The sequence below is a fragment of the Sycon ciliatum genome, chromosome 6, assembly GCF_964019385.1.
Source record: "Sycon ciliatum chromosome 6, ocSycCili1.1, whole genome shotgun sequence".
NCBI lineage: Eukaryota > Metazoa > Porifera > Calcarea > Leucosolenida > Sycettidae > Sycon > Sycon ciliatum.
In genome coordinates this window covers 17,666,320-17,692,419 of record NC_088648.1, presented here as the reverse complement: position 1 = coordinate 17,692,419, position 26,100 = coordinate 17,666,320, and the positions used below count along the sequence as shown (strand labels likewise).

General features: G+C 48.3%; 1 protein-coding gene across 2 annotated transcripts in view; it reads left to right on the top strand.

The window, feature by feature from the left end:
• Positions 1-21,075, top strand: part of LOC135819538 (plectin-like) — a 37,945-nt gene extending 16,870 nt beyond the window's left edge. For both annotated transcript variants that reach the window (XM_065332764.1, XM_065332763.1), the window contains exons 12-32: positions 296-419; positions 1,455-1,586; positions 2,238-2,315; positions 2,691-2,813; positions 3,285-3,344; positions 3,903-3,965; positions 4,518-4,580; positions 5,429-5,509; positions 5,982-6,086; positions 7,377-7,463; positions 7,764-7,873; positions 9,261-9,429; positions 10,398-10,832; positions 11,428-11,961; positions 12,456-12,525; positions 13,874-13,901; positions 16,863-16,941; positions 18,210-18,428; positions 18,824-19,049; positions 19,434-19,473; positions 20,132-21,075. In XM_065332764.1, the coding sequence (XP_065188836.1) occupies positions 296-419; positions 1,455-1,586; positions 2,238-2,315; positions 2,691-2,813; positions 3,285-3,344; positions 3,903-3,965; positions 4,518-4,580; positions 5,429-5,509; positions 5,982-6,086; positions 7,377-7,463; positions 7,764-7,873; positions 9,261-9,429; positions 10,398-10,832; positions 11,428-11,961; positions 12,456-12,525; positions 13,874-13,901; positions 16,863-16,941; positions 18,210-18,428; positions 18,824-19,049; positions 19,434-19,473; positions 20,132-20,516 (3,211 nt within the window). In that variant the 3' untranslated portion in view covers positions 20,517-21,075. The remainder of the gene's footprint in view (positions 1-295; positions 420-1,454; positions 1,587-2,237; positions 2,316-2,690; positions 2,814-3,284; positions 3,345-3,902; positions 3,966-4,517; positions 4,581-5,428; positions 5,510-5,981; positions 6,087-7,376; positions 7,464-7,763; positions 7,874-9,260; positions 9,430-10,397; positions 10,833-11,427; positions 11,962-12,455; positions 12,526-13,873; positions 13,902-16,862; positions 16,942-18,209; positions 18,429-18,823; positions 19,050-19,433; positions 19,474-20,131) is intronic.
• The last annotated feature ends 5,025 nt before the right edge of the window (positions 21,076-26,100 follow it).

The following is a 26,100-nucleotide window of genomic DNA, read 5'->3' as shown; positions in this document are numbered from 1 at the left end:
AGTAGTTTCATACTTTGGTCATGTGACTAAATCTATGTAGAAAGTGTACATGGCTTGCGGACAGTGGACAGTGGAACCAACATGGCCGACATCATGTGGCCCTTGGATTTGAGTTGTGTTGAAACCAGCATGGCTGTCACTTATGGTCATTTGATGTAAAACCAACCTATCTGCTGCTGTGGATCAGGATGATTGCTAGATGCAACGGTGTACCAGACCAGACCACTTCACATGTACATGGTTACACACACTGACACACCTCCATTTCTTGGTTCTTCTTGCTACTATGGCGCAGGGAGATGGCACAGATGCAGCAGGATATGCAGAGGAAGAATGCCAAGCAAATCGAAGACCTGAAAAGCAGCCTCGCCAAAGAGCTGGAGAAGGAAGAGCGAGCGAAGGCCGACGCTTTGGCCAAGGTGAGAATTACCTGTGCTGTTGGGATGGTTTAGAAATGTTCAGCATGTGTGTCGGTAACCGTCTGGTGTAGTACAAGACGCCTTGACATCACTAGCTTGCTGCAGGCGAGAAACGGTGAGTTTTATTGTGAGGAAAATCTAACTTATCGAGTGCCAATCTAATAGGAGTCATCTGCATGTCCTGCTAGAGATGCAGCGCATGAATCATGGATCCCCATAGGGTGGCAGGTATCCTCATTCGCTTCATTCAGGCGTTAAATTTGGCATTCACGCTTCAATACTGAAACCAGGGTATGAAACGAATCTTATCACACTATATTTGAGAGTGTGTGTATTTGAGAGGGTGAATTTTGCCAGACTGAGGTGTGAACTGTGCACGCGAAATAATGTATGTGCCAAAGTTTTCACTGTGTTGACCTTGTACTGTGGTCCACATTCAACAGTTCCATGGCAGTCATAGGTGTACTCATAGTTCTAGTTCTTGTTTCACAAAGAACCTGCTATATGTATGTACCTGACACCAGTCACGCTGCAGTTGGTGGCAATCTTTCACTGTTCTGACCGCCTAGAACGCAGGATAAAAGACTTTAGTTTGCTCTTTCGCTTGTATCACCATTGTACTGGTTTAGTTTGAACAGTGCTGCTTGTAGACTTCATCTAATGGCGTCTCGCTATGTGAACGTTAAGTTTATCTTGTTCCTAAGCTCGTTCTGAAAGTCAAACCAGGTCTTTCCTACCAGTAGAAAGCAGTCCTTTGTTTGTGCTCTCTCATGTTATGATGCAACAGCAAGTCGTCTGGCCTTCGGTCCAGAAATATCTGTGTTCCGCATGCGGTTGTAAGATGGCCCCGGCAGATGGGAACTTAATTTTGTGAGCGTTCATATTGCAGCACAAACCCTATGTGCAGTCAGGTATCATTCAAACACACACACATGTTTTGGTCAATATCAAAAGAAACAGCCGTACTGCCAGTGGAAGAAGTTGACAGAAACGTCTTTTCAAGTTTGATACTCATGGTCTTCACTTTCCCTCTAGCATCGTGACGAGATGGAACGCCTGAAGAGCAAGCACAAGACGGAGCTGGACGAGGCCCGGGAGAAGGCCACAGCAGAGCTGGCGGCCGAGAAGGAAAAGATCCAGGCCGACCTGCAGGAGTCGATTGAGCAAGTAAGATGCCACCTACACTGAGCTCAGTAATGAGGGTGCTGGGCTTGAGGCCATGAAGCCCAGGTGTGTTTCTTATAGGTGAACTCGGTTGAATGACGGTGTGCATGCTGTCAATGACTTGGTGTAGTTTCAAATGCACAATAAAACATGTCTTTACCGGACCGTGCACCAAGCGGAGTCCTGTGTTGACAGGAAAAAATATCATGCACCAAAGTGCTGTGGATCTGGATCAAGCGAAATCCTGTCACATCACAGTTCCGCTGCACCAAGGGCATCTGTTTTGGACAGGTCTTACTGTATTTCGTCTTAAAATTCATGTGCTCTTCAGTGAAATCCTATCTCAAGAACTTGTTAGTGTGGTGCGCCAGTACTGGTACAGAGCTCCAGTGTTTTGGAGTTTTTGTTTATTTGAAGTTCTATTTTACATTGCAGACCAAACAGGCATTGATGCCCAATATTATGATGGCGATAGAATATTTCATGAAGAGTGGCTCGTTAAAGCAAGAGTCTGGTGCTACACAGCAAGGGGCCTGGCACAGACTCAGTCTATCGGATTTGAGTGTAGAAGGCAAGATCACACATGCCAAGGCTGCTGCCAGTGTCGCTATCGTACATTGACTTATCCCTTCATTCTCCTAATGTGACTTATAGCTGACAAGAGAAGCAACTGTGAATTCAAAATCCCAGCTGGATGCGCTCCGGATGACGCTGGAAGCCGAACACCAACAGGTAAGCAATCGTCTTGTGTTTACACACGCCATCCCCAGTCATTGCTAGACACTAGAATACAGATTGTGTGATCACATCATCACTTGAGATGCGCTGTGTGGAGTGGCAAAGCCGCAATGCGCTAGTTCAAATGAAAACACTGCCTTACTCTGTTCACCTGCCTCGCGTAAGCGAATACGCATACGCCGACTCCCGCTACCGTTCTTCTGTATATGGTGGAAACACCAACAATGCATGCCGCAAAAGGTTCAAAGTCAGCGCTTTCTTTGATCAAATATATGGACGGTAAATAACAGGTGCAGTTGGGGTGGGGGAGCAGTGGAGCCCTGTTTTTCTTCTCAGCTAACTGTGCCAGTTTTGCTTTGTGGACAACAGGAGGAAGCCAAACTGCTACGTGACCTCGAGGCTGCAAGGGCAGAGAATGTCGGAGCGACAAAGGCAGAGATCGAAGAGGCAAAGAAGAAACATGGAACATCACTGCAGGACCTTACCCAAGAGGTATGAAGTGTGATGACGGATTATATATTTTATGATAGTTTACACAAGAGAGAGATTGGAAGTTTTGTTACAACTCTGAGTTTCACGTATTACTACGATCAAATACGCGAGTTGTAACAAAGCTTCCAATCGCTCTCGCTCTCTTATGCACAAGGCTCTGCCCTGCATGGGTATTGAGCACTCTTCGGACAGTGAAGCAAACCACTTGACTATGATAGTTTACACATATCATGATACAAAATTTGTCCCCTAGCAATCGTGTTCCTGGATACAGCGAATGGCTTTTGACCACATTGTGGTGGGTCTGATCTGCTTACCTCCCACCGCTTCAAGAATGCGCTTGTTGCCATGGTCACGCTGCCAAATAGTGCAGTCACTAAGACTGATTTGCCACACAGGATGGCATGATGACATCAGAGCTAACATGCGTGCTGTCTTCTTCTCCCTATTTTCCTTGCCATGCGCATGCAGTTTGCCCAGGAGCGGGAGCAGAAGAAGAAAGAGCTGGCCGAAGAAAACAGAAAGGAGCTGGTAAGCAGCCGTTTCTGTTCAGTAGCTGACGATGACTCTGCTGGAACTTGCTAGCTCTTATGTGAACCTTCACGAAGTACAGTCAACTTCGCTAATAACGACCGCGGATATAACGACAATTCGCGAATAACGACAGAATTTCTATGCCCAGAGCAAAGTCCTATCCAACTGTAATACATAATAATGAGACTTCGGGTATAACGACACTTCGCGAATAAGGACACTTTTTTGATGTCCCGCCGAGTGTCGTTATACGCGAAGTTGACTGTAATGCAGTGTTGCCGAGTAGCCAATGTGATGCATGAGTGTGTAGACCAAGGAAAAGTGTAGACTCCTTATGCCCCATCACTATAATACTCATAATTTCTATTTTATTAGGGGAAGTCCCAGCCTTTCGAGTAGGATCCCTAGGTGTAGTTTGGTCATAGCCATGAACACAGTGAGAGCCTGTCGGGCTTGATTACAATCAGCTCGAAGGGCATTCCATCGATGGGGCTATCAGAAATAATTAATGTAATGGAGTGATGTACATTGTCTTGTTATGTTTAAACTTATCAGGAGGATCTGCAGCAAACTCACAGCGCAAAGATGCAAGCCATCAAGCAAGAATATATAGACAAGGTGGGTAGAATGATAGCCAACACATGCCGAGCATTGCAAGCAATGTGTGCGCCAATCTTTTTTTTTCTCAAAGTAACAATACTGTGCAGATGGGAAAAGTTAGGCAACGCCGCTTCAGTAAACCTACCAGTGACATGTTGAAACTGGCACTCCTATTCGCGTAGCTTGCCAATCAATTAAGCCCTTGGCAAGCGTTGACAACGGCTTCATTCCTGTGAAGGTATTCGATATTAATAAGACTTAGAGGTTTGCAGCCCGATTAGACCAGACTGTTGTGCGCCTTAGCTGACTGGTGTAGTGTAGGTGACTGGCTGCAGTGCGGTCTGGGAGATGTTTGAAAGGACTTGTCTGATGATTGGTTCAGCCAAGAAGCTCTGAGTCACAACGGAATTTTCCAAGGTTTTCCTTGTGTGCCCTTGTGTTTGAAAGGACTTGAATGGGCACGACTCTATTCATGGTGTTATGTGCAATGTTGCGTAACGTTGTGCTGTGGCTGCACTCCTGATGTTGTTGCTATTACTACTGCTGTGGTGTGTTCATTCTGCTGGTCAGGAGGAGCTGGAGCAGAAACGTCACAAAGTTGAGCTCGACAAGACCGTAGCTAAACTGGAGCAGGTAAGCAGTGACTGCTATGATCCTTCTTTGCCTTGTCCGTTTTGCAGTGCCTGGGTTGTCTTAACGGCTGAGGGGAAGATAAGTTGCAGCGCTACACTCAGGCAGAGAATTTGAATTGACAGAGACAAATGTACGAACTGACCGCCCCCCTCCTTCAGCTTATCATGTTGGCAAACTTTTCAGAGTGTCAGACACTGTAAATGTGCCATCACCATGATACCCCTTTTCACGTGGGACAGGCCTCTTTTATAGGCAAAATAAACACAATGAAAGGCTTTTTTCCCGACAGAAAGACAGTGATAAAGGACCATAAAACTGGTAAAATGTAATTAGAACTGAAACCCCTTACCCCCTTTTCACCAATGCTACCCCATGAAGTACGGTTTGAATAGATTTCAGAGAGGCGGAAGTTTTTTTTTTTTTTTTTTGGAGCACACTGCAACAAAGGGCTATGATCGCAGCTCAGCGCAAACGTGGCAAATCCTTGTCCCCGATCTTGGTTTATTGCAGAATCAAAAAGTCTTTCATTGCCGTTCCATGTACAATGTACACTGAAATGGCACCAAATGCCTGAAAATGCTTGCAATTGGCTACAATTTTGAAATTTTTTCCCAGGGGAGAATAGTGAGGAACCCTTGTCCTCGATCATAGCGTCTTCTTGGTTTGTTGCAGAATCAAAAAAAACTTTAATTTTAGTTACACTGAAATGGCACTAAATGCCCGGAAATGCTTGCAATTGGCTTCAATTTTTGAATTTTTTCCGGGGGAGGGCCTTCCATGGCCGCCCCACCTCCAAAGTCGGTGCGACGGGCCTGAGTAGTTCCGTGTATTTTTACTGCTCCTGACAGGACAAAGCAAGCGCAATCGACAGGGTCAACACGGAGCACGACAAGGCAATAGCAGATCTGGCAGAACAACTCGAACTCCAGGTATGGCACTCACGACTGGCCCTTGCCGATGTTGGCTGAGTTTAGACTTAAACTGCTTCCCTGTGTGGACTTATTGCCATAGTCATGAAATGACAGTAGTGGCTGGCTGGCTGGGTTGGTTGGAAAGATTCCTCATGGTGATCAAGGTTGTTGTGTTCCTTTTCTGGGTGCATAGCTGTGCGCATACGTACTCTATTCATCGCCCATTTGACTCTCTATCTCTGCCACCCTCTCTCCCTCTCTCGCTTTCCTTCTATCAATCTGTCTGTCTGTCTGTCTGTCTGTCTGTCTGTCTGTCTGTCTGTCTGTCTGTCTGTCTCTGTCTGACTATATATCTGTCTATCTATCTGTCTATCATATCCCTGATGAGCATTTCGCGACCGAGTCCACAAAGAACGAACCAGTTCTGTCCGCAGGTTGAGTATCTGTCTATCATGCATCTTTCTCTATCAACCTTACTACCTGCTTGTAGAAAGCGACCCTCCAAGCCAAGCTCCAAGAGCATACAAAGGAGAAGGCTGACTTAGAAACGAAGCAAGCCGAGCTAGCACAAGCTAAACGTGGCCATGAAGTGGAGGTAAGATAGTCTGTGTCGTTGATGATTAGTTAACCGATTACAGACCCTAGCACCGTTGGGCTAATGAACACAAGGAGAGGTGGGACTTTTGCACACAAGTCAATTTCGTATCGCAATCCTAGATTGGCTAGTGTACCCCTTAAGGAGACCATAGGTCTGTGGGGACTGCCCTAGAGAAATATGAATAAATACTATTTTATACTACTGCACAAGAAAGGGATGGATCTGAACCAGGAAGTTGAAAAGTACTCATTTTACTACTACCTCCGACAAGCGAAACTTGGCGCGTTTTTTTAATTTTTTTGTGTTGGTAACAAAACTACTTCACAAGGCTGTGCGGTACGACCGGCCATGCAACCGGGTGCAGGAAGCCAAGCGACGAGCTGGTGAGTGGCACATGGCTCAGACTCAGTCAGAGGCAAGCGTGTCTCTCATGTACCAGCAAAACTGTGCGCGCGTCCATTCTGCGAAGGAGAATTGTCGTGCTTTCGCGTTGCAATGCAAAACCAAGGAGTTCTCTCTCTCTCTCCTCTTGGTCACTCCGCCAGCACAGAGTCTATGCGTCCATGCCAAACAATACTAGCGTCTTTCAACAGCCACCAGAGCGATGCGTCTCTGGTGGCTAAGGAAAATCGCCAGGAATTGCTGCAGGCAATTTTGGACAGTTGGCGAGAATACCCTGCAAAACAGTTGGAGTCCAGGCGCTTGTGGAGGTGTTGCACAGTTCTTACCACGTCAATCTGGATAGTGGCGGCGGAAACGACTACCCTCGACACCGTGGCTCGAGCACAGCACACAGGAGCGACATCGAAATTTTCAGAGCGATTACAACAGAGGTACTTGCTGCAACTGAATCCGCTCTAGTCGCACCTTCGTCTCAAAACAGGGACAATTCCTCTCCAGAAGAAACTGCGATCTCTGAATCAGAGGACAGTTGTTCAGCCTAACAGATGCCGCTAATGTCCTTGTTGAGCAATACAAAGTTGAATTTTGGTGAGTCAATCATTAGTTTTGATTGTAAAGTGTGAGTTATTTCGAGTAATTTGAAGTAAAAAAACGCGCCAAGTTCCGCTTGTCGGAGGTAGTACCCATATGTGTGTGTGTGTGCACGTAGGCGCGTTTGTGCATGCATGTCTGTGTTTGGTTTTTGTGGGTGTGCGCCCATGCGCATTTGTGAATGTGTGTGTTCTGGGGGAGGGGGGGGGGGGTCTTATGTTGGTGGAGGGGGCGTATACTTCGTATGTTCTGGCTTAAAAGTTACGTGGCACCTGTCTCATTCCTTCCGTTCAGCTGGAAAGACTTCAAACCGATCTGGCACAGCTGAAGAAGCAGAGGGCTGAATTCGAAGAGGACAAGGCAAAGCTCCTGTCGTCAAAGGTTTGTCGCCTAGGCAGGACTATCCAATCCATAATCATAATAAAGATAGGGTGGCATGTGCTCTAGTAGTATATTGACTCCTGTGAGGTAATTGGCATGGACTCATCACTTACATCATCATTCTCATGACTCAACACTTACATCATCATTCTCATGACTCATCACTTACATCATCATTCTCATGACTCATCAATTACATCATCATTCTCATGACTCATCACTAACATTATGATTCTCATGACTCATCAGTTAAATCATCTTCTTTGTTTTCTTGTCTTTCTGCTTCTGGCTTGTGGACAGGAAGAGGCAGAAAAGCAATTGGCGGCAAAACATTCGAAGGTGCACGGTGAAATCACAGAACTTCAGGCAAAGCGTGATGCGCTGGTGCAAGAAATCAAGAACTTGAAAAGGTAAAGTGGAATCTGTTTGGCTGTGCAGGCATGTTCATGTGTGTGTGTGTGTGTGTGTGTGTGTGTGTGTGTGTGTGTGTGTGTGTGTGTTTGTGTGTGTGTGTGTGTGTGTGTGTGTGTGTGTGTGTGTGTGTGTGTGTGTGCGCGTCGACTCCGCTGGTTAGGCCATGTTGCTCGAATGGATGACTCCCGTATGCCAAAGTGTATCCTCTTCGGCGAACTGGACAAGACCCGGCCACGTCATGAGCCCCGGAAGCGGTGGCGGGACAATGTTGTGTCCGACATGAAGGACCGCCAGATAGCGGACTGGTACGACCTCGCCCAGGATCGCAGAGAATGGAGATCAGCATGCAGCACCATTCCTCCGACCGAGCCCGTCACCTTAGACTTCGTTTGCACTTGTGGAAAGCGCTATCGCCGTCGCCAGGATTTGACTCGCCACGCCCGATTCTGCTCGTGACTTGAACACTGTTGGTCCCTTCGGGACCTGCTATCATCTCCGGATGGGCATATTGTATTGTATTGTATTGTATTGTATTGTGTGTGTGTGTGTGTGTGTGTGTGTGTGTGTGTGTGTGTGTGTGTGTGTGCGTGCGTGTGCGAGTGTGTCTCTGTCTCCGTCTGTGTGTCTGTGCACGTGAGTGCGCGAGCGTGTATGTGTGTGCGTGGTACATGTACTTATTTCCACTAGTACCTGGACGGATTTGAACGTATATATGGGGTTGAATGTGTGTGTGTGTGTGCCTGTGTGTGTCTGTGTGTGTGCGTGCCAGCTAGTTTGGTTGGTGGACACACTTATGTCAGATAGTATTTGGTCTGTTGCTAACAGGCTCGGCTGCTTGAAGGTGCAATGTTGTTCCTGCCACCTCTGTCAGGCCGTATGCTTTCTATGTGAAGTATAATTTTACATACATGTTGACCGATGGACTACTTCTGACTAGAGTAGCTCTTGTGTAATCATTGGTGCTAGTGAAGCCTTTATCAGATCCACTCTGATATAGCCACGCACACTAGTAGCAAGTACTACCTTCACTGGGGGCAGGGGTGAATGCACTTGGATCCCGGGAAGGATACATTGATGCCGTCAATGCATTTTCTGCACCTTGTCCTCGCCCACTTACTGAGGTGTGGTGAGACCATAAGTGAGATCATCTCCAAGTCTACCCAGAGTTGGGAGATTTCAGGGGGTGTCGGCCGTTGGGCGGTTCAATAGCCAATTGAGTCATCTTTCCAAGATTCCTTTTGGATCTCTCTACCCTCTTCGAGGGAGACTTGCGTGACGAGCCATGGCAGTGAGCCAATACAAGTACAAATGTGTGTATGCATTTGTGTGGGTGTGTGCATGCGTGCGTGTGCGTGCGTGCATGTGTATTTTTATGCAATTTAGCCAACATGAAACCTTAGGCAAAGAGGCGACTCAGCTTCAAGAGCAATTGCGGGCGCTGAGAGTGGAGATGGAGCAGCTCAGAGCAGCAACGGGGGCTGAAAAGGAGAACATGGATCGGTTGAAGGATGAACACAGCGTCACACTCAGCTTTAGAGCTGCTGGACTCAAGGTAACAGATACATATAGAGACAACAGCAAGATTAAAAGAAACTAGTATTGCTTCACCCAGAGGGAGGGGTGAGCCCGAGAAACCTTGGCGAGATGGGTGAGTTTGTAGCGAAAAGACTACATTACCATTAATCATGAGGTTTCTGACTGTTGGCCGCAATGGAGTTTGTGAATCCTTAGAAATACTATAATTAAAGCAACGAATAAAAATGACATTTGCACAATATACCAGCTCGTGCGCTGCGTATTAAACTGCACGTCGTAGTTCCATGACAGGAAGAAGTATTGTGAGCGAAGTTTGGAATAAAAATATGTGGATGAGTAGAATGGAGAAAGCTTGCAGACAGGAACCACTAGAGCATGGCGCGCTCTTCTGTACTTTTACATAGGCTCAAAATAATCACTATGGCAAAGAAGTGGGAAATACGAAATAGTGAGTAAATGTTTGAAAAAAGAGTAAATTATCATGTCTGTTGCTGAAGGGAACTCGTGACGGCCGCTAACACCCGGTAAGTACAGTGCAGTATAAACATCTTAGCTACAGTGCGACTGTTGCATTTGGTTTCCAAGAACGTTCTTGACCGCCAGTAGTGTACCTACAGTTACCATTCATGCATATGCGTGTGCGTCCGTGTTTGTGTATACACCAGGGACCATTCATGCATATGCGTGTGCGTCCGTGTTTGTGTATACACCAGGGACCATTCATGCATATGCGTGTGCGTCCGTGTTTGTGTATACACCAGGGAATGTATGTGCACTTTCTGCCTGCATTCCCCGGACGAGAAGGCGACGAAAGAACTCGCGGAAATAGTGGGAAATGTTACTGTTGGAAAGCCTGAAGTTAGTTCTGCTCTTTTGTCTTAATGTGTGTGTGTGTGTATGTGTGTGTATGTCTGTCTGTCTGTCTGCCTGACTGCCTGTCTGTCTGTCTGTCTGTCAATGTGTGCGTCCTTCCAACCTGTCTAGGATCTTGCCGAGCAGGAAGCAGAGGCAAGAAAGCGCCTGGACTTGATCAAGTCTGAAGAACAAGTGCTACGACAGGCACAATCCACACTGCCAGATTCACAAGCCGGACACAGGCTACCTGAAGAGCATTCACGGCCCGGCAAACTCGCCAGCGCAAGCAGAACAAATTCGCTGGCTTTGTCCTCAGAATCATCTGTATCGATTGCATCGCCAGTTCCGCAAACCAGACCCCAGCCATCTGAGAACCTCACCGATACATCAGCCGTCCGATTGCATCATGCAGCTGAGGCTGCCGTAGCAACAACTACGCAGGGGGAACGCAAGAAAGACTCACAGGTGCCCACTCAAGAAGCTGCTAAGCCGACAAGAGCATCGACTCGAGCATCGACTCGAGCATCCAAAGGCGAAACATCTGACTTGAGCAATGACGTCAAGGTCAGTGTTGATTCCACGCATCTTTTTGTGTGTAGTTAATTCATGGTTTAGGAGCCGCATCTGACGCCTGATCATGGGATGGTGGCGTCCCACGGAAGCGGAAAGGTGGTTCTTGACCAGGGAGTTGTACGACTCCTTGTTCCGGACCTGCCCGGTACGTGAACCCGTTGAATTTTTTATTTTTTATTTTTTTTATTCATGGTTGTAGGATAGTTGAGCCCAGACAAGGCAACAAAGACAAGTAAGATGGCTAAGCTCAGCAGGACATTTTGGCGAAATTCAGCACGACGTTTTGGCGAAATTCACGACGTTTGGCAAACTTCGCACAACGGTTTGGCGAAATCACAGGCTTCCTACCTGACATGGGAGTAACGTGTCTTTATCTCCTCCGTATCGATTTCTAGTGTGGGACAGCTCCTCCAGCTTTACCCTGTCCCAGTGCATAGCCATGGTCAGAATAATTGTAAATGACCGATCCAAGACCTGTTGTAAATGGTATTGTAAATCTCGAAAAGTCAATTTGCCTAAATCTGTTTACTGACGTCTCACTCTGTCTCCACCTTTTCTCTTCCTTGTATCTTTTCTGTTTTCATAGCAACTGCAAGAGCAAATGAGCATACTGGTTGAGCGATTCCAGGAGATGCAGCCCAGGTCTGCCAACGATGGGGAAGCGCCTGCAGGTAGTGGCAAGACCAGGTCACACAAGGCTGAGCCGGATCGTAGCAGCGACAGAGATAGGCTAACGCAAGACTCTCGGAGCCGAGAATCTGAGCGTCAACAGGCCGGGGAACACGAGCAGAAACGCGACAAATCGAATCAACACGGCAGCTCCCTACACCGAGATTCCCATCGCCATGGTTCGGAACGCGATCATTCACGAGACCGCCACTCCACACACCGTCGTAGCAGTAGCTGCAGCAGGAATGCTGGTCATGAACGCCACCGTCACACAGCAGCTCTTTCTGACGACAGTGACGATTGTCCCCGTCACTCCAGCAAGCCCCAGTGCAAGTGTCACCGAGGGAAGAAGACGAAGAGCAAAGACAGCCATCGCTCGTCACAGGGTCACCACGGCAGTCGTGTAGACTCAGACAGCTCTCTACACAGTGAAGCCCTGCGCACACCCAAGGTACGACCTTAATCTAGACCATGAGCATCTACCCGCCCGAGAGTGTCCAACTCAGCATGGATTTTTGTGAGTACCCGTGGTCTTGGGCTCCAATCTGGTTAAAATTGAGGAGCAAAAGGACAGTGAGACCTAGTGAACTCGGCCCACCTGAGGTCTTGGCTTTATACCGAACTAGATGCACTGATGTCAGGAAAAAATAGAGGAAAGGGGATTTCTATGGGGTTCCCGACAGCTCATTGAACCGTCGTTGTATGTTTCACAAAATGTATTTTTAACGCGTGATGTTATCTTTCACCATCAGGGACCCCGTATACGGAGTTGCACGCTCCTGAGAGTTCTGACACTCTCGATTACACTGATCTATCTCCAGTTCAGGAGTTATAGGCTGTTAATCCCCCCCCCCCTCCCATTTACCATCGATGATGTATGCAGGGGGGGGGGGGGGGAGGAAAGGATTCAACGTTTTCCTTTGGACCTCATCTTGTGTTCTGCAGCAGTCTAAACGAGAGTCGGAATTGCGCCACAGCTCACGGAGGCGTGCGTGGGATGACACCCAGACCTCAGGTTAGTCTTTGGATTCTGCTAGAATGCATTGTACTGGTATACAGACCGCAGCAGGGCCATGAAATTGCTGTGTGTATTTAAACAAATGTGTATCAGGTTAGTTTGTTGCCCACCCTCAGTCCAATCGTCTGATGGCAACAGAAGTTCAGTCAAACCTGTCTAAGACGACCGCTCAAGAGACCTTCAAAACCTGGTCTCTGTTACCGGGTGGTCTCCTGATCCAGGCTCATTTGACTGGAAATAGCATCCCTTGGTCCTGGTTGCAGTGGTCTTCTAGGACAGGTGGTCGCCTTATTCGAGTGGTCGCCTTGGCAGGTTTTACTGGATTCAGGGATCGATTTACTTTGATTTTTTGCATAGCAGTCACTGCTACACAGTTTTACAATTGACTAGCAACTCCCAGTATTGATTAGCAGTTTTCCTTCATCAAAAGTTTACATGTATAGCTGTACAATAGCAGGATTTCGTACAGAAGAGGACAATAGCTGCAGTTGCTATTTGCTTTTCCAAGCGAATGTTCGACCTGAATATTTACGTTAGAGTTTTCGCTTGGGCACGTTACATGTTCAGCGTCCATCCGACTTCGAGTTCTTCACAACACAATGTCCTTCAACAGGGCAGTTCCACTGATTCCTTCGACGAAGAAACCTCAGGAAAGCGCTCAAACGATCGTGACATTTCGTGCAAAGCGCATCGAATTTCGCTTTTCTCCTTTTCTTCATCGAAACGAATCGACATTCCTGGCGCGGCCAGTTCTTTGTCCCTCTTCTGGACGGTGAATCACTGATCAGATTCACTGACATGTTGGCTACATGAGACAAAGAACCATCTACTTCAACTGTGCCTTGTCGAACAGAAACAAACTGACCTTGACAGTGAAATAAGAAATGAGAACATCAGGAAAAGTCACCGCCGTGTACAAAACTTCAGAAGACTGCAGTCATGTACGACCAGTGCTAGTGCAGTGTCCAAAATCGAAAGAGCGCGATCCGCGACCCGCGCGCGGACTGAGCAGGACAGGCCAGTTGGTTGGAGTAGTAAAATACTACTCCCTAGTCAGCAGTGTGTACAACAGTCGCATGTAGACTGCACACAACTGGTCTTTGTAGTGCATCGCAGTTTTGGGCGATAAAAAACGAAAAGCGAATCGCAGCCAGTGAATTTTGATTCGCAAACTGCGATGCGAACCCGGATAAATCGATCCCTGGGATTAGTATTACCATTGTCAGCATATTCAAGCGCACTAGCTGTTCACAGAGTTCTTCTAGAGTAACGAAGCAGGGCTATGTGTCGGCGACGTTTCTCTCGACCGTTTTTTTGTTTGTTACTTTGGTCATCATTTCTGCAGGTTTAGGACACACTCGCACAGAGCAAAGGTACGTTGCCACTACTCTCGTGCCAGCTTTGCTCAGAGTGTCCCATGAACACTCAATGTACATAGAAGAATTGTCTACTGAGAGGGGAGAATAGCGTAGTGTGAGTCATACCTGCAATCCCCCCCCCCCTTTTTTGATGCCAGGATGCAACGTTAACGTGGAGACCTCTGGTCGGTCTAGTTGCTCCCTGTACATCGGCACGTCGTCCCTGCATCCCTTGGGTCTTGTTTTGTGTTTGTCTCCACATGTCTATTGGTAGGGCTGTATTCTTATCAAAAACAAAAAAACAACAACTCGTGACCACTACTCCTGATCAGAATTTAAAGGAAGTTAGGGGCCGTCCGTAAATATCGAACTTTTTTCACCAAACGAATTATTTTAGTTTAGACCCAACCCCTCCCTCCCTCCCCCTCAGAACGTTGAAGGGGAAGTATACCCTAAAATCAAATTTTCACCAGTTGTAGTCTTCGGGGTGCGGAGTCGAATGGTCTTGGTCCGAGGAAGCTGAGACGCTCCCTTCCTACTTGAATCCCAATCGAACTCGCGCACTTCCACCGAAACTGGGTGACTGCGCCCTACTAGATGGGGATTTGTATGCAAAATGTCACTAAAAGCGCCATTTCGTTCTTATAAAAGCACGGATGACCGCGATTGGCCCATATGTTGTAGTCTTTTTGACGCTGAGTCGACTGGTTTTGGTCCGAAAAGGCTGCAATGCAGCGTTCCTCCTTTATTCCCAATCGAACATGGTTGAACAAGCGGTCACGTGCTCCTGCGTACACCAGTCACCTGGTCACCGTGCCTGCAGGGTACAACTTACTAGCTTGTTTGACCTTTTTTGGGTGCAGTCCTGTCACTCGAGTTGAACTCGAGTTGAACCTTGGTGTGAAAGTTGTCGCCTGCTGGCGCGGTGACCACGTGATTTGGGCACCCAGGAGCACGTGACCGCTTGTTCAACCATGTTCGATTGGGAATAAAGGAGGAACGCTGCATCGCAGCCTTTTCGGACCAAAACCAGTCGACTCAGCGTCCAAACGACTACAATATATGGGCCAATCGCGGTCATCCGTGCTTTTATAAGAACGAAATGGCGCTTTTAGTGACATTTTGCATACCAATCCCCATCTAGTAGGGCGCAGTCGCCCAGTTTCGGTGGAAGTGCGCGAGTTCGATTGGGATTCAAGTAGGAAGGGAGCGTCGCAGCTTCCTCGGACCAAGACCATTCGACTCAGCACCCAGAAGACTACAACTGGTGAAAATTTGATTTTAGGGTATACTTCCCCTTTAAAAATGTTGACATGCATTATTATTATTATTATTATTCATAAGAAGGGGTTTGCTCCCCACACCGGAGCTCGCGCTATTCCGCCGACTTTACTTGACACTTGACTGACTCACGACTGCCATCCAGAGCACACGAGAAGTCCATCGAACCTTCGACTCGGCAAACCTGCAAGAAAGCACCACTCCCTGCTCAATACACAGTGTTTCGGGGAATTCACCCCTCATCAGTTGAGCTTGAGCAGGCTGAGGAAGATTGTGCCTGAAGAGCACCACTTATATAGTGCTCTCCAGGCACAAACATCACCAGGGATACAAACTTACAGAGACGCTCCGTTTCCAGCGCGACAAACACCTCGTGAACACCAGATAGCAGCGTGATAGCAGCGTGAGTCAGTGTATAAGTATATAAGTGGTGCTCTTCAGGCACAATCTTCCTCAGCCTACTCAAGCTCAACTGATGAGGGGTGAATTCCCCGAAACACTGTGTATTGAGCAGGGAGTGGTGCTTTCTTGCAGGTTTGCCGAGTCGAAGGTTCGATGGCCTTCTCGTGTGCTCTGGATGGCAGTCGTGAGTCAGTCAAGTGTCAAGTAAAGTCGGCGGAATAGCGCGAGCTCCGGTGTGGGGAGCAAACCCTTTCTTACAAATTATCGCCGAAGTCGCAACCACTACTTCGTATTATTATTCATACATATAAAACGGTCATGTACTTGAATTAATGTTTTCTGAAACGAAATTGGTCAACCTCCTCCCACCCCATAACGAAATTATTTCGTTTTGTGAGAAAAGTTCGATATTTATGGACGACCCCTTAATCTCCAACTGTTGCACAGCGATTGCACTAAGTGAGACCCCCCCCCCCCCCCCACCATGTAAAGCTGACGTACCCGAACCCAGTTCCCTTAAATGTCGATTGGTGAATTAAAATACCATACCATACCATGTCACATGACCTACATACATATGCACTTGCTTGTGCACACCTCCAAGTACACATACTCTGAAAGCTAAGCTGTAGTCTGAAGGAGGTCACACACACACACACACACACACACACACACACACACACACACACACACACACACACACACACGCACACACACACACACACACACACACACACACACACACACACACACACCAAGCAGCATTCACACAAAACTTCCAGGTCATCAATGGACGGACATGTGCTCCCAAAACTTGGGTCGATTTTCGCCGAGTACAATTGTACTTAAAAGTGACCTCGCCTTGGTGACAAATCTGGATTTCTGACGAACGTATTGGCAATTGTCCACTTGTCTGATTCAGGCGTTGTGAGCGCCACGTTCAACGCAAACACCTATACTGATACGTGCTTGCATTCGACCAGCACGCCTCAGAATGTGTGCATCTTTTCCTAAGAGCGATAAGTGTTTTCTTACTTCTGTAAAACATGTAATTTTAGGTGGATTAAAATTTCGGTGCCAGGGACCTGCCAGGTTTCAGGTGTAATTCAGAGTTAGGTGACCAGCGTTCCCTTCACATACAGTGCATACTCTAGTGCATTTTAGGTGTAATTTAAATTTAGGTGCTTGGTTTCTCTACCAAAATCACCGAAATTAAAGTTACACCGAAAATTACATGTTTTACAGTATTCCTATACTCTGTTCCCTCGTTTTAATTGGTTTTTGTCTGGTCAGGTACCATCCGGCTAGGGATCCCAGTTCAGAACTCTACAAAGCCAAGCGCATTGCGCACGGGAGTCCGCCACCAGACGATGTAAGGCTATACGATGCTTGATGTTCTGGCCAATATATTTTTTAATCCTTTCCGTGCTGGTCCCTTTTACTCCAGCAAACTGCCGTTCCGGCGCACTGACTCTCCTGGTGTCGTTTTCGCGCACAGGGCCGAACGAATTTTTCTCTCAATTCAGTTCACCTTGATGGATTTTCATCATCCTGGGCTTGTTGGAAAGATCAGGACCAGTCCATCCTGGTAGCTCTCAACTCAATATGCACGGCGGTGCAACTTCTACATCCTCTCGAAACTACCTCACGATACATCGGAAAAGCAAAGGAACTCGATCTCACATTCTTTTTCAGCTTCTTGCTCCAGTTCAGCCGATTTGCACGATTCAAACTGTGCTGCAAAGCTGAGATCCACGTGCTTCCGCTGGTATCCATTTCGCGTGCACTGTGCCAAAGGGAAATCCCCTGGCACGCAACAGAAAACTGCGAACGCATGAACAAAAAATCACGATCGCTCACTGCCGTGAATTCCGTGTCCACTCCGTCGCCGCTCCGTCAATCTTTCTCCTATCGCCAAGAACTTTATATCGCTGGAAAGCTGGGCTCAATACCTTTCCAGCGGTGTATTGATTGTCGCGATACACTTATGTTTGACGGAGTTACGAACGTTTGTACACTGATCTATGCACTGCGATGTACTGCGCAAGTCTCATGACGTCTATAATAATAATAATAATAATATTCGCGGGATCCGCGTCGGCATCGCTTGAATGTTAAGAAACACACAAACTAGCCTTCGCATCCGCAGGCCACCACCATGCCTGTTAACCTTAGTGGCGAATGCAGACCTCACAAGTGAGTCAGGGGAGAGGAGGTTAGTCTCTCAACCAATCGGGCGTGTAACGGCCCATAACCCTGTAAACTGCATCCTTGTTATTCTCATTTATCATTTATCGTTTGGCGCGCATGACATCTGTAGACGTCATTAGCACGGAAAGGATTTAGATTGCTGTATGTCTTGTTCAGAGATGTCTAAGGTGTGGGTATTGCCGATACCCATTCAGGCCGGATTGGACCGAAACCTGTTTGCAATTTGACAAGAAATGCGTGTTGGAACATGTCTGTACAATTATGTAGCATGACGGCCTCATTCTGGAACTTCTCTATTGCCTATGGTGTGTTGGGGGTATAACAGTCCTAAACCCTTACCCCACCACCTCTTCCTCCCTCCAGCCAACCAACATTCCTTTCCCTCCGGCTGGTTTAATCTGGTACTCTTCTTGTTGGCCTTTGCATCAGAGAACAATCAGGGAGAGAGCGCGGCAGAAAGTGCAGAGCTACATCAGGGAGCTCGACTCTGATAGCGACACCTTGACTGACACCACTCTGGACGACACAAGTGATATCTCAATCAGCGAGACTAGCATGGAGGTTAGGCCTCGCCGGCGGCCGGAGTCTGTGAGGTCCTCGTCCCAGAGCAGACAACTCAGTCGTGTTGCTGGCACCATTGGTTCACAGGTACGTAACTGTTTGTACGTGTGCCTGTGTGCGGATAGGGAGTACGGGTGGAGTTTGTGTGTGTGTGTGTGTGTGTTTTCATATGTCTGTGCGTGTGCATGTGTGGTGCAAGAAGTTGTATGGTGGTGGTGGAAGAGGGATTGAGGGGGGGGGGGGGTCGGCCGTTTGTGGTCCGTTACGTGTTTGTGTCTCAGCATCAGAATGCAATCAGCGCGGAATGTGGGCTTGCAACAGAGTGCGGACTTTGTGCCTGCACTACGATGCCGCCGTGAGATAGTTCCAACCGCCCCCCTCCTCCCCCCCCCCCCCCCATCTATACACATTCACACACCAATGCATGTTGTGTGTACACTTTAGGCGAATTGCAGCACATGTTCTCTCTGTGTTTTGCCCAGCTTTCCACATTAGACAGCTCTATCAATCGTCTTGCCGAGAGGCTGGAGAGTGACGTGCCATTGGTGATAGCACCAACATCGCTTTCATCGTCCACAGCCACAGCTATCCCACCACATGATGAAGACACCGGAGCGGTTTATCGACCATCATCGTACCAGTTCTCGGCACATCGTCCATCCAGTTCAGCCACCGTCACCGGTCCAGCGTATGACAGAGCGCTACGAAGTAAGGAGAAACCAGGTCAATTCCAGACCGCTCTTTTGTCTCCAGTGATCGTATAGATGCAGGTTTCACACTACACTCTTGCTGGATCTTGGTGGGTAGGTGCAGAAGATGGGACTTCCCCCCCCCCCCCCCCCCCCCCCCAGTTATGCGTGTATACTGGCGATTCTGTATAGAATTTCACAAACCAGGCGTGTCAGTGAGTGCTTTGACGGGAGCTGTATCCTGCAAAACCGCCAATGGTGACGCACCTTGAATCCAACATGATTCCATAATTTCCAGGACGCCGAACGACTGAGTACACTCGCAAACCACAAACTATTCTCCATTTTGATTCTCGTATGAGACGATATTCTGCTTGACTTCTCATGCACTGTTCTTGCGCAGGATTGGAGACAGAACGTGGGCTGGAAAGGGCCAGAAAAATGTGAGTATATGCTGTGGCACCTCTGCTCTTTGTAAAAGTGCAAGGGAGTCGGACACGGTACGGTCACTACGGTATTGACCGTACCACTTTTTTGCCCCAGGTACTCCGGGAATCAATAAAATTCACTGATCTGGACTCTAAATTTCCAAAAATGTTCGGCTCAGTCATCCCTCCTTCATGAGTAATGTGTACTTCAGATGGCTGACCGAACCACACTAAAATACCTTCCGACGCCCTTGGAGTATACTATTAGCTGCAGGCCCTTTGCACTCAGAATGGCATGGTGAAGGCTGTGGGACATTCGTGTCATTTTGGTGCTTGTGTTTGTGTGTGTGTTTGGGGGGGGGGGTCGGTGTGTGTGTGTGTTTGTGTGTGTGTGTGTGTGTGTGTGTGTGTGTGTGTGTGTGTGTGTGTGTGTGTGTGTGTGTGTGTGTGTGTGTGTGTGTGTGTGTGTGTGTGTGTGTGTGTGTGTGTGTGTACATGGTGTGTATACATGTGTATGCATGTGCATATGTGTGTGTGTGGATTCTGAGGTGTATGTGTCTGTGTGTGGCTTTGTCTGTGCGTCTGTGCTTCAGCATCCGCATCTTTCTGTGTAACGTTATCTGCGTAACCTGTTCATACATAACACTGCCTGTTTCTCTTTCTATGCGTACAGTGCTCGTGAGGAGCAAGACCGCAAGAGAAGGGTGGAGGCAGAGCAGATGGCAGAGGAGGCATCTCGGCGACGACGTGTCCAGGCTGCCCTAGACCTCACTGCACCCGGACCGCAGCTGAGCACGTCACGAGAGAGCAGCCGCTCCATGCTGCGACGCACCGGTGGTATTGGGCCTAGCCGTACCAGCGGTTCTCGCTCTAGCAGGCCCCTGGCCGCTACCTATCGTCCGTCGTCCCACACTGCTTCCACCGCCAGCTTTACAGTAGGGCGCAACAGCTATGGCAATGCGTATGTAGCCTCACCTCACGTCGCACCAATGGACCTGGAAACACGAGCGGTGCAGCGGTCGGATGGTGAGACCGTCTATGAACTTCACTTGACGTAGGGCGTACCGGAGCTATGGTATCAGTGCATCTGATGATCATGCCAATTAATAGTCTTTGCCGGCCGAATGTAGCACTAGAACATGGCCATACCCGCCATCGTACATCCCGTGGGGTCCACTAGTAACTAACTATCATGTACACACTATCCTGTTGTTGCATCGCCATTACATCATCATTATGTCACCATTACATCATCGTTATGTCATCATTACGTGATCAACCTCTCCTGCAGGGAGCAGGACAGGCGTGTAGGATGACACAGGTGAACGCTGTGCGCTTCGGCAATATCCTAACAAAACTATTGTCACACTTACAGAACCACATTCAGAGTACTCTATTTGTTCCACTAATCATGGTCCAAATGTTTGAGTGGTGCGTAACACGAATCAGGGCAGCATCCCCTTTCCTTCCGACTTATGCCTTTGTTCTCATCTTGACCATCAGCCCCACTATCATGCTATCACATCACATTAAACAATTGTTTTGCTATTTGTGTTGGCCAGAACTCTCTAATCGTGACTGCACACTTGATAAACGCAATAATTTATGTTTTTGTTATCACTAGTGTTGTAATGTTCTGGTCATGTGAGTGGTTTGAATGGGGCATGTCATGGTTGCCGTCACTCATGCACGCACGTGTATGTGTACATGAATGTGTATGTGTGAGTGTGTGCGTGTGTGTGTACATGTATGTATGTATGTATGTATGTATGTATGTATGTATGTATGTATGTAAACTCGAAGGGAGTTGTGGTTGCTCGTGAGAGTGCTCAATACACCAAGGTGCAGAGCCTAGTACACACACTTGAGAGGGACGAAAAGCGTTTCTGCTGTAACTCTGAGTTTCACGGTTTTAACCGATCATCAGACAGCAACTTGACTACAATTTTCAGAAGAACATGATTGTGGTCGCATGAGCCTAGGCCTAAAGTGTATTCTTTTTTTGCGCCTATTTTTGCACCCCATCAACCAACTCACGCATTTTTACAATTACACCATCAGCCCGGATCATCCATTCGCGCTATGATCCAAGCTTGCAGCCTATATCAATCTTATCTTCTGAAAATTGTAGTCAAGTTGCTGTCTGATGATCGGTTAAAACCGTGAAACTCAGAGTTACAGAAGAAACGCTTTTCGTCCCTCTCAAGTGTGTGTATGTATGTATGTATGTATGTATATATGTATGTGTGTACATGTATGTGTGTACATGTATGTGTGTGTATGTGTACATGTATGTGTGTGTACATGTATGTGTGTGTATGTATGTAGGTATGTATGTATGTGTGTGGGGGGGGGGGGGGGGTTGGCACTGCTAGATCCTGGACTTTTCAGCTTTGTGGCTTCTTTTCCCGCCCTTCCGGTCCTTTCCTTCTCTGTTGGCAAACCAACCAACCAAAGAAGGAAAGGAAGAGCGGAAAATAAGCCACAAAGCTTGGATGTTCAGCATACTGCGCAGTCTGGGCAAACCACTAGGGTACCAGCTTTCTCTCTCCATCGTGACAGTGCTCAAGAGGGACTCGTGCTTCCACTACTGCCTGGTTTTCATTGCGGACGTGTAGTTCACGCCCAACCCAGCCCAGCTGACAGTTTTACTTGTGCAGTGACTCGCATTTCCCGTGGTAACTATAGCACAGCTCATGCCAGTCGGTTCGATCGACACTAAATCAGTAGATCTACCATTGAAAACCCTGACGCCGGGTTGTCATGTGTAGCCATTTCAAAAGAATTTGGCGTGGCTCAAGAGTTGTTGGGTGAATCGTCTTGTAGCGACTCGTAGCACCTTATGTCCTTATTGAAGAAGGATTGGAACCTTTGCCCTTAAAAGAGGCTTTTGATCTCTCTTTCCGCGAGGCCAGCAATATTGCTGAGTGCACCGAGCGCTAAGAAACGCTACGCCTCGTCAAGCACGGTACAAAATTATTATGCAGCAACTGCGCGTTCCCATGGTGACTGATGAAGGTGAGTTGGCGTTGCGTTCCGGCGACTGTTTTACTAAAAAGTAAGTTCTAATTCTCGCGATGTTTTATGATTGTTGAGATTTAAAAAATTGTGCAGCAAAGAGACGTATACGTAGACCACTGACGTTGGTGTCGTTGGTGATGGTGTAGGGGTTTCGTGTTGTGAATGCCGGGCTGCAGTGGAGCTTAGGGACCGGCGGATTCTGCTCGAAAAGGTGGCAGATTCTGCTCGAAAAGCAGTGAAATTGGCAGAACCATACTAACCTTATGGCGGGAAATTCCTCGAATTCTGCTCCATTTTTGTATCCACATACCAAACATGCATGAAACTTACCAGGAAAAGTACCGAATTCTGCCAATTTTTCTGCCGGCAGAATCTGCCGGACCCTAGTGGAGCTTGCGCACAGAAATGTCGCGTTGCTCTGCTATCCTACATCATGTCACTCAATGATCTGACCCCTGCTCTCAGTGCCCGCCTCTACAACGGATACGTCCATCCCTCCATCGAGTATGCTTCACTTTTATGGAATAGAAGACTGACCGCGTGCAGGAAATATTGACACTTTGGAATGATCCTTAAAAACGGACTGACCAAAACGTGTTGCAGATCGCCAGGCTGTTTCTTTCGTTATTGATAAAGGTACACCTTTCAGAATGCACCCAATTGGCCAACCTCAGTGTTTGCAAGATGCTAGATTTTCGGCTTGAGGAAATAAGGTTCGCCGTACCAATTTTCACTCCCAACTCTAGACACTGCTGTCGGCATTTATTCGGGAGCATAGTGGATTTATGTGTTGCTCCCTACGGGGAAGCTCGCGCTTTTCCTGCCGACTTGAATTCTCACTTGACTGACTCACGACTGCCATCCGGAGCACACGAGAAGTCCATGGAGCCTTCGACTTGGCAAACCTGCAAGAAAGCACCACTGACTGGCGTACGCAGGAGCACGTGACCACTTGTTCAACCATGTTCGATTGGGAATAAAGGACCATTTCAATATCACGCAGAGTGCGAGACGCCCTAACAAAATTATTCTCCCTAAAGCAAAGACCACATCAAAATCGTTGTTTCTCTTCCAAACCTCCCTCTTATGGAACTGCCTCCCACCAAGACTAACTGCAGAACCATCCATTATTGTTTTCAAGAATGAGCTTCGCAAACTCACTTGCAAACATAGTGCTTCGCTCCCCGGTATGCCTACGCCATGTACATACCCCCCCCCCCCCCGTGTGCTCCCCAACGCATTCACGCTGCACAACTTTTCACTACTTTCACTTTTGGCAACGCCTGTAGCAACGGACAGCGCTGGGGACGCGCACCGTACCGGTAGTCTACTTGTACGTCATGCGTGCAGTTCGTTTTTTCGAGCTCGTAGATTTTTTGTCTCTTTTTCAGCCCAGCCGGCATCAGGCCGGACTGGAGGAAGGTATAGTATTTTTAGGTAGACAGTATAGTGTAGTTTTAGTCTAGATAGGACACCGGTGGCAGGCCGTCGTCATGGGTGAGCTTTCAAGTGAAGCCCAGACGAAACTGCTTTGTTCCCTCCCAGGGATCGAGCACTCGCTGTTAGGAGTTGTGCAGACACTATCTTCCCTAGCCACAGAATCCGCAGACAGTGCGGCGAGGATGAGCCGCAGAATTTCAGAGCTATCTGCAGAAGTCAAAGGACTAAAGGAGGAATTGGTCGCCCTCAAGGCCTCCGCCATTGCGAAATCGATGAGCAGCAGCAGGCCAAGGTCAAGGGCAGTTGGAGCTGGACACGCAACAACAAGCGGCAAACCGTCAACGGCTGTCACGGGGGACAAAGTACAGCATAGTACGGTGCACCGTAGCACAGACTCTGCTGAAACTCCGTTGGCAACGCCTGTAGCAACGGACAGCGCTGGGGACGCGCACCGTACCGGTAGTTGTGAGTCCCACGCTGCAGCCAAGCATGCGGATATGTGTGCAACAGGTGAAGACGCCAACCGTTTGCAAAACACTGGTTTGCTAGGCAACAAACAGCAACAACAACGATCTGTACCACCACTCTCCCCTGACAGTGACATCTGGACAACAGTGTCAAACCACAAACCTCGTGGACCGAAAAAGGCTATCTTCTTTGTGGGTAACCTAAAACGTAGTACCACAGCCGACCAGCTGACGGCATATATCCAGCAGAGAGTAGCCACCACCACTGACAGAACGCTGGATGGACTGTCTGCAAGCATTCTCCAGTCGAGTGCTGGTGAGCCAGCCCGGAAGTCGTCCGCTGCACACGTTACAATGTATGCACGAGATGGTTGGCTACTACGATCGAGAAACTTCTGGCCAGGCCGGCTGTACTGCAGGAAGTGGCGATTCCGTGACACTGACGACTCCTCGCCAGCAGGAACTGATGACTCATCGCATGACACTGACGACTCCTCGCCAGCAGGAATTGATGACTCATCACCATCAGGAACTGATGACTCATCGCCATCAGGAACTGGCGAAAGAAACCAGGCAGTATCTGACACCAACGAGCTATTTCAGCCAGAAATCGAAGTAGGAAACACGCTAGCGGCAGCAAAGGATAGCACAGCCAACCAGCTAGACTCTCTACCAGGCCTCACACCCCGTGGAAAGGCACGGAGCCATGAGTCTACGATCTCTCCGGAGCACCCTGATTCCAAGAAAATGGACTCATGAACCCGCATGCCCAACCATTCTTCCCGCGACAGAAGCCGGCCACCCAGGGACCATTGTTCAAATTACTGCTAACAAATGCATTTGGCCTGCTGAGTAAATTTGGAGAGTTTCAGCACACAGTTATGTCCACCTGCCCGGACATTGCAATCGTCACCGAGACGAAGCTTACCTCTGAGAAGTGTACAGCAATGGATGTCACGCTACCTGGCTATTCACCCCCAATCCGCCGAGATCGTACAGCGCAAGGCGGTGGAGTCGCCGTCTGGGTACGTTCGGGCCTCGCCTATAGCCACATGGAGCAGATAACCTGCGGTGACCTGGAAGTCATATGGCTTACAGTGCAACTGCAAACAGGGTGTCGTGTTACAGTGTGTGCCGCTTATCGGCCAGGTTCATGTGCAGATCATGACATCTCAATCCTGGAACATATTGACAGCACAATCGATCGAGTGCGACAGCAAGGCGCCAAGCTCGTAATTGCCGGGGACTTCAACGTGCACAACAGCAGTTGGCTTCAGAGCAGCAGGACGTCTCTAGCCGGCGAAGCCGCTGAGGATATGTGTGCCCTGCATGGCCTCACCCAGCATGTGGCAGAACCAACCCGCGGAAACAACACTCTTGACCTGATAATGTCCGACTTCCAGGAGCCAGTGGAGGTAGATGTGCTGCCTCCTGTTGGTAAATCAGATCACGCTGTAGTTGTTGCCACATTCCCCGCTCGAGTGCAGCAAGAGAAGCGCACCCACAGAACTGTTTGGCGCTACAACCAAGCAGATTGGAACCGTCTCCGCTCCCACCTTAGGAATACCAACTGGTCTGACATCATAACGGATGACCCGGACACTTCTTGCCAGCAGGTGACTGCCACGATATCCAACGCCGTCGCTCAGTTCGTTCCGTCAAAGGCAATGACCACCAAGCCATCAGATCCAAAGTGGTGGACCCCGGAGTGCAC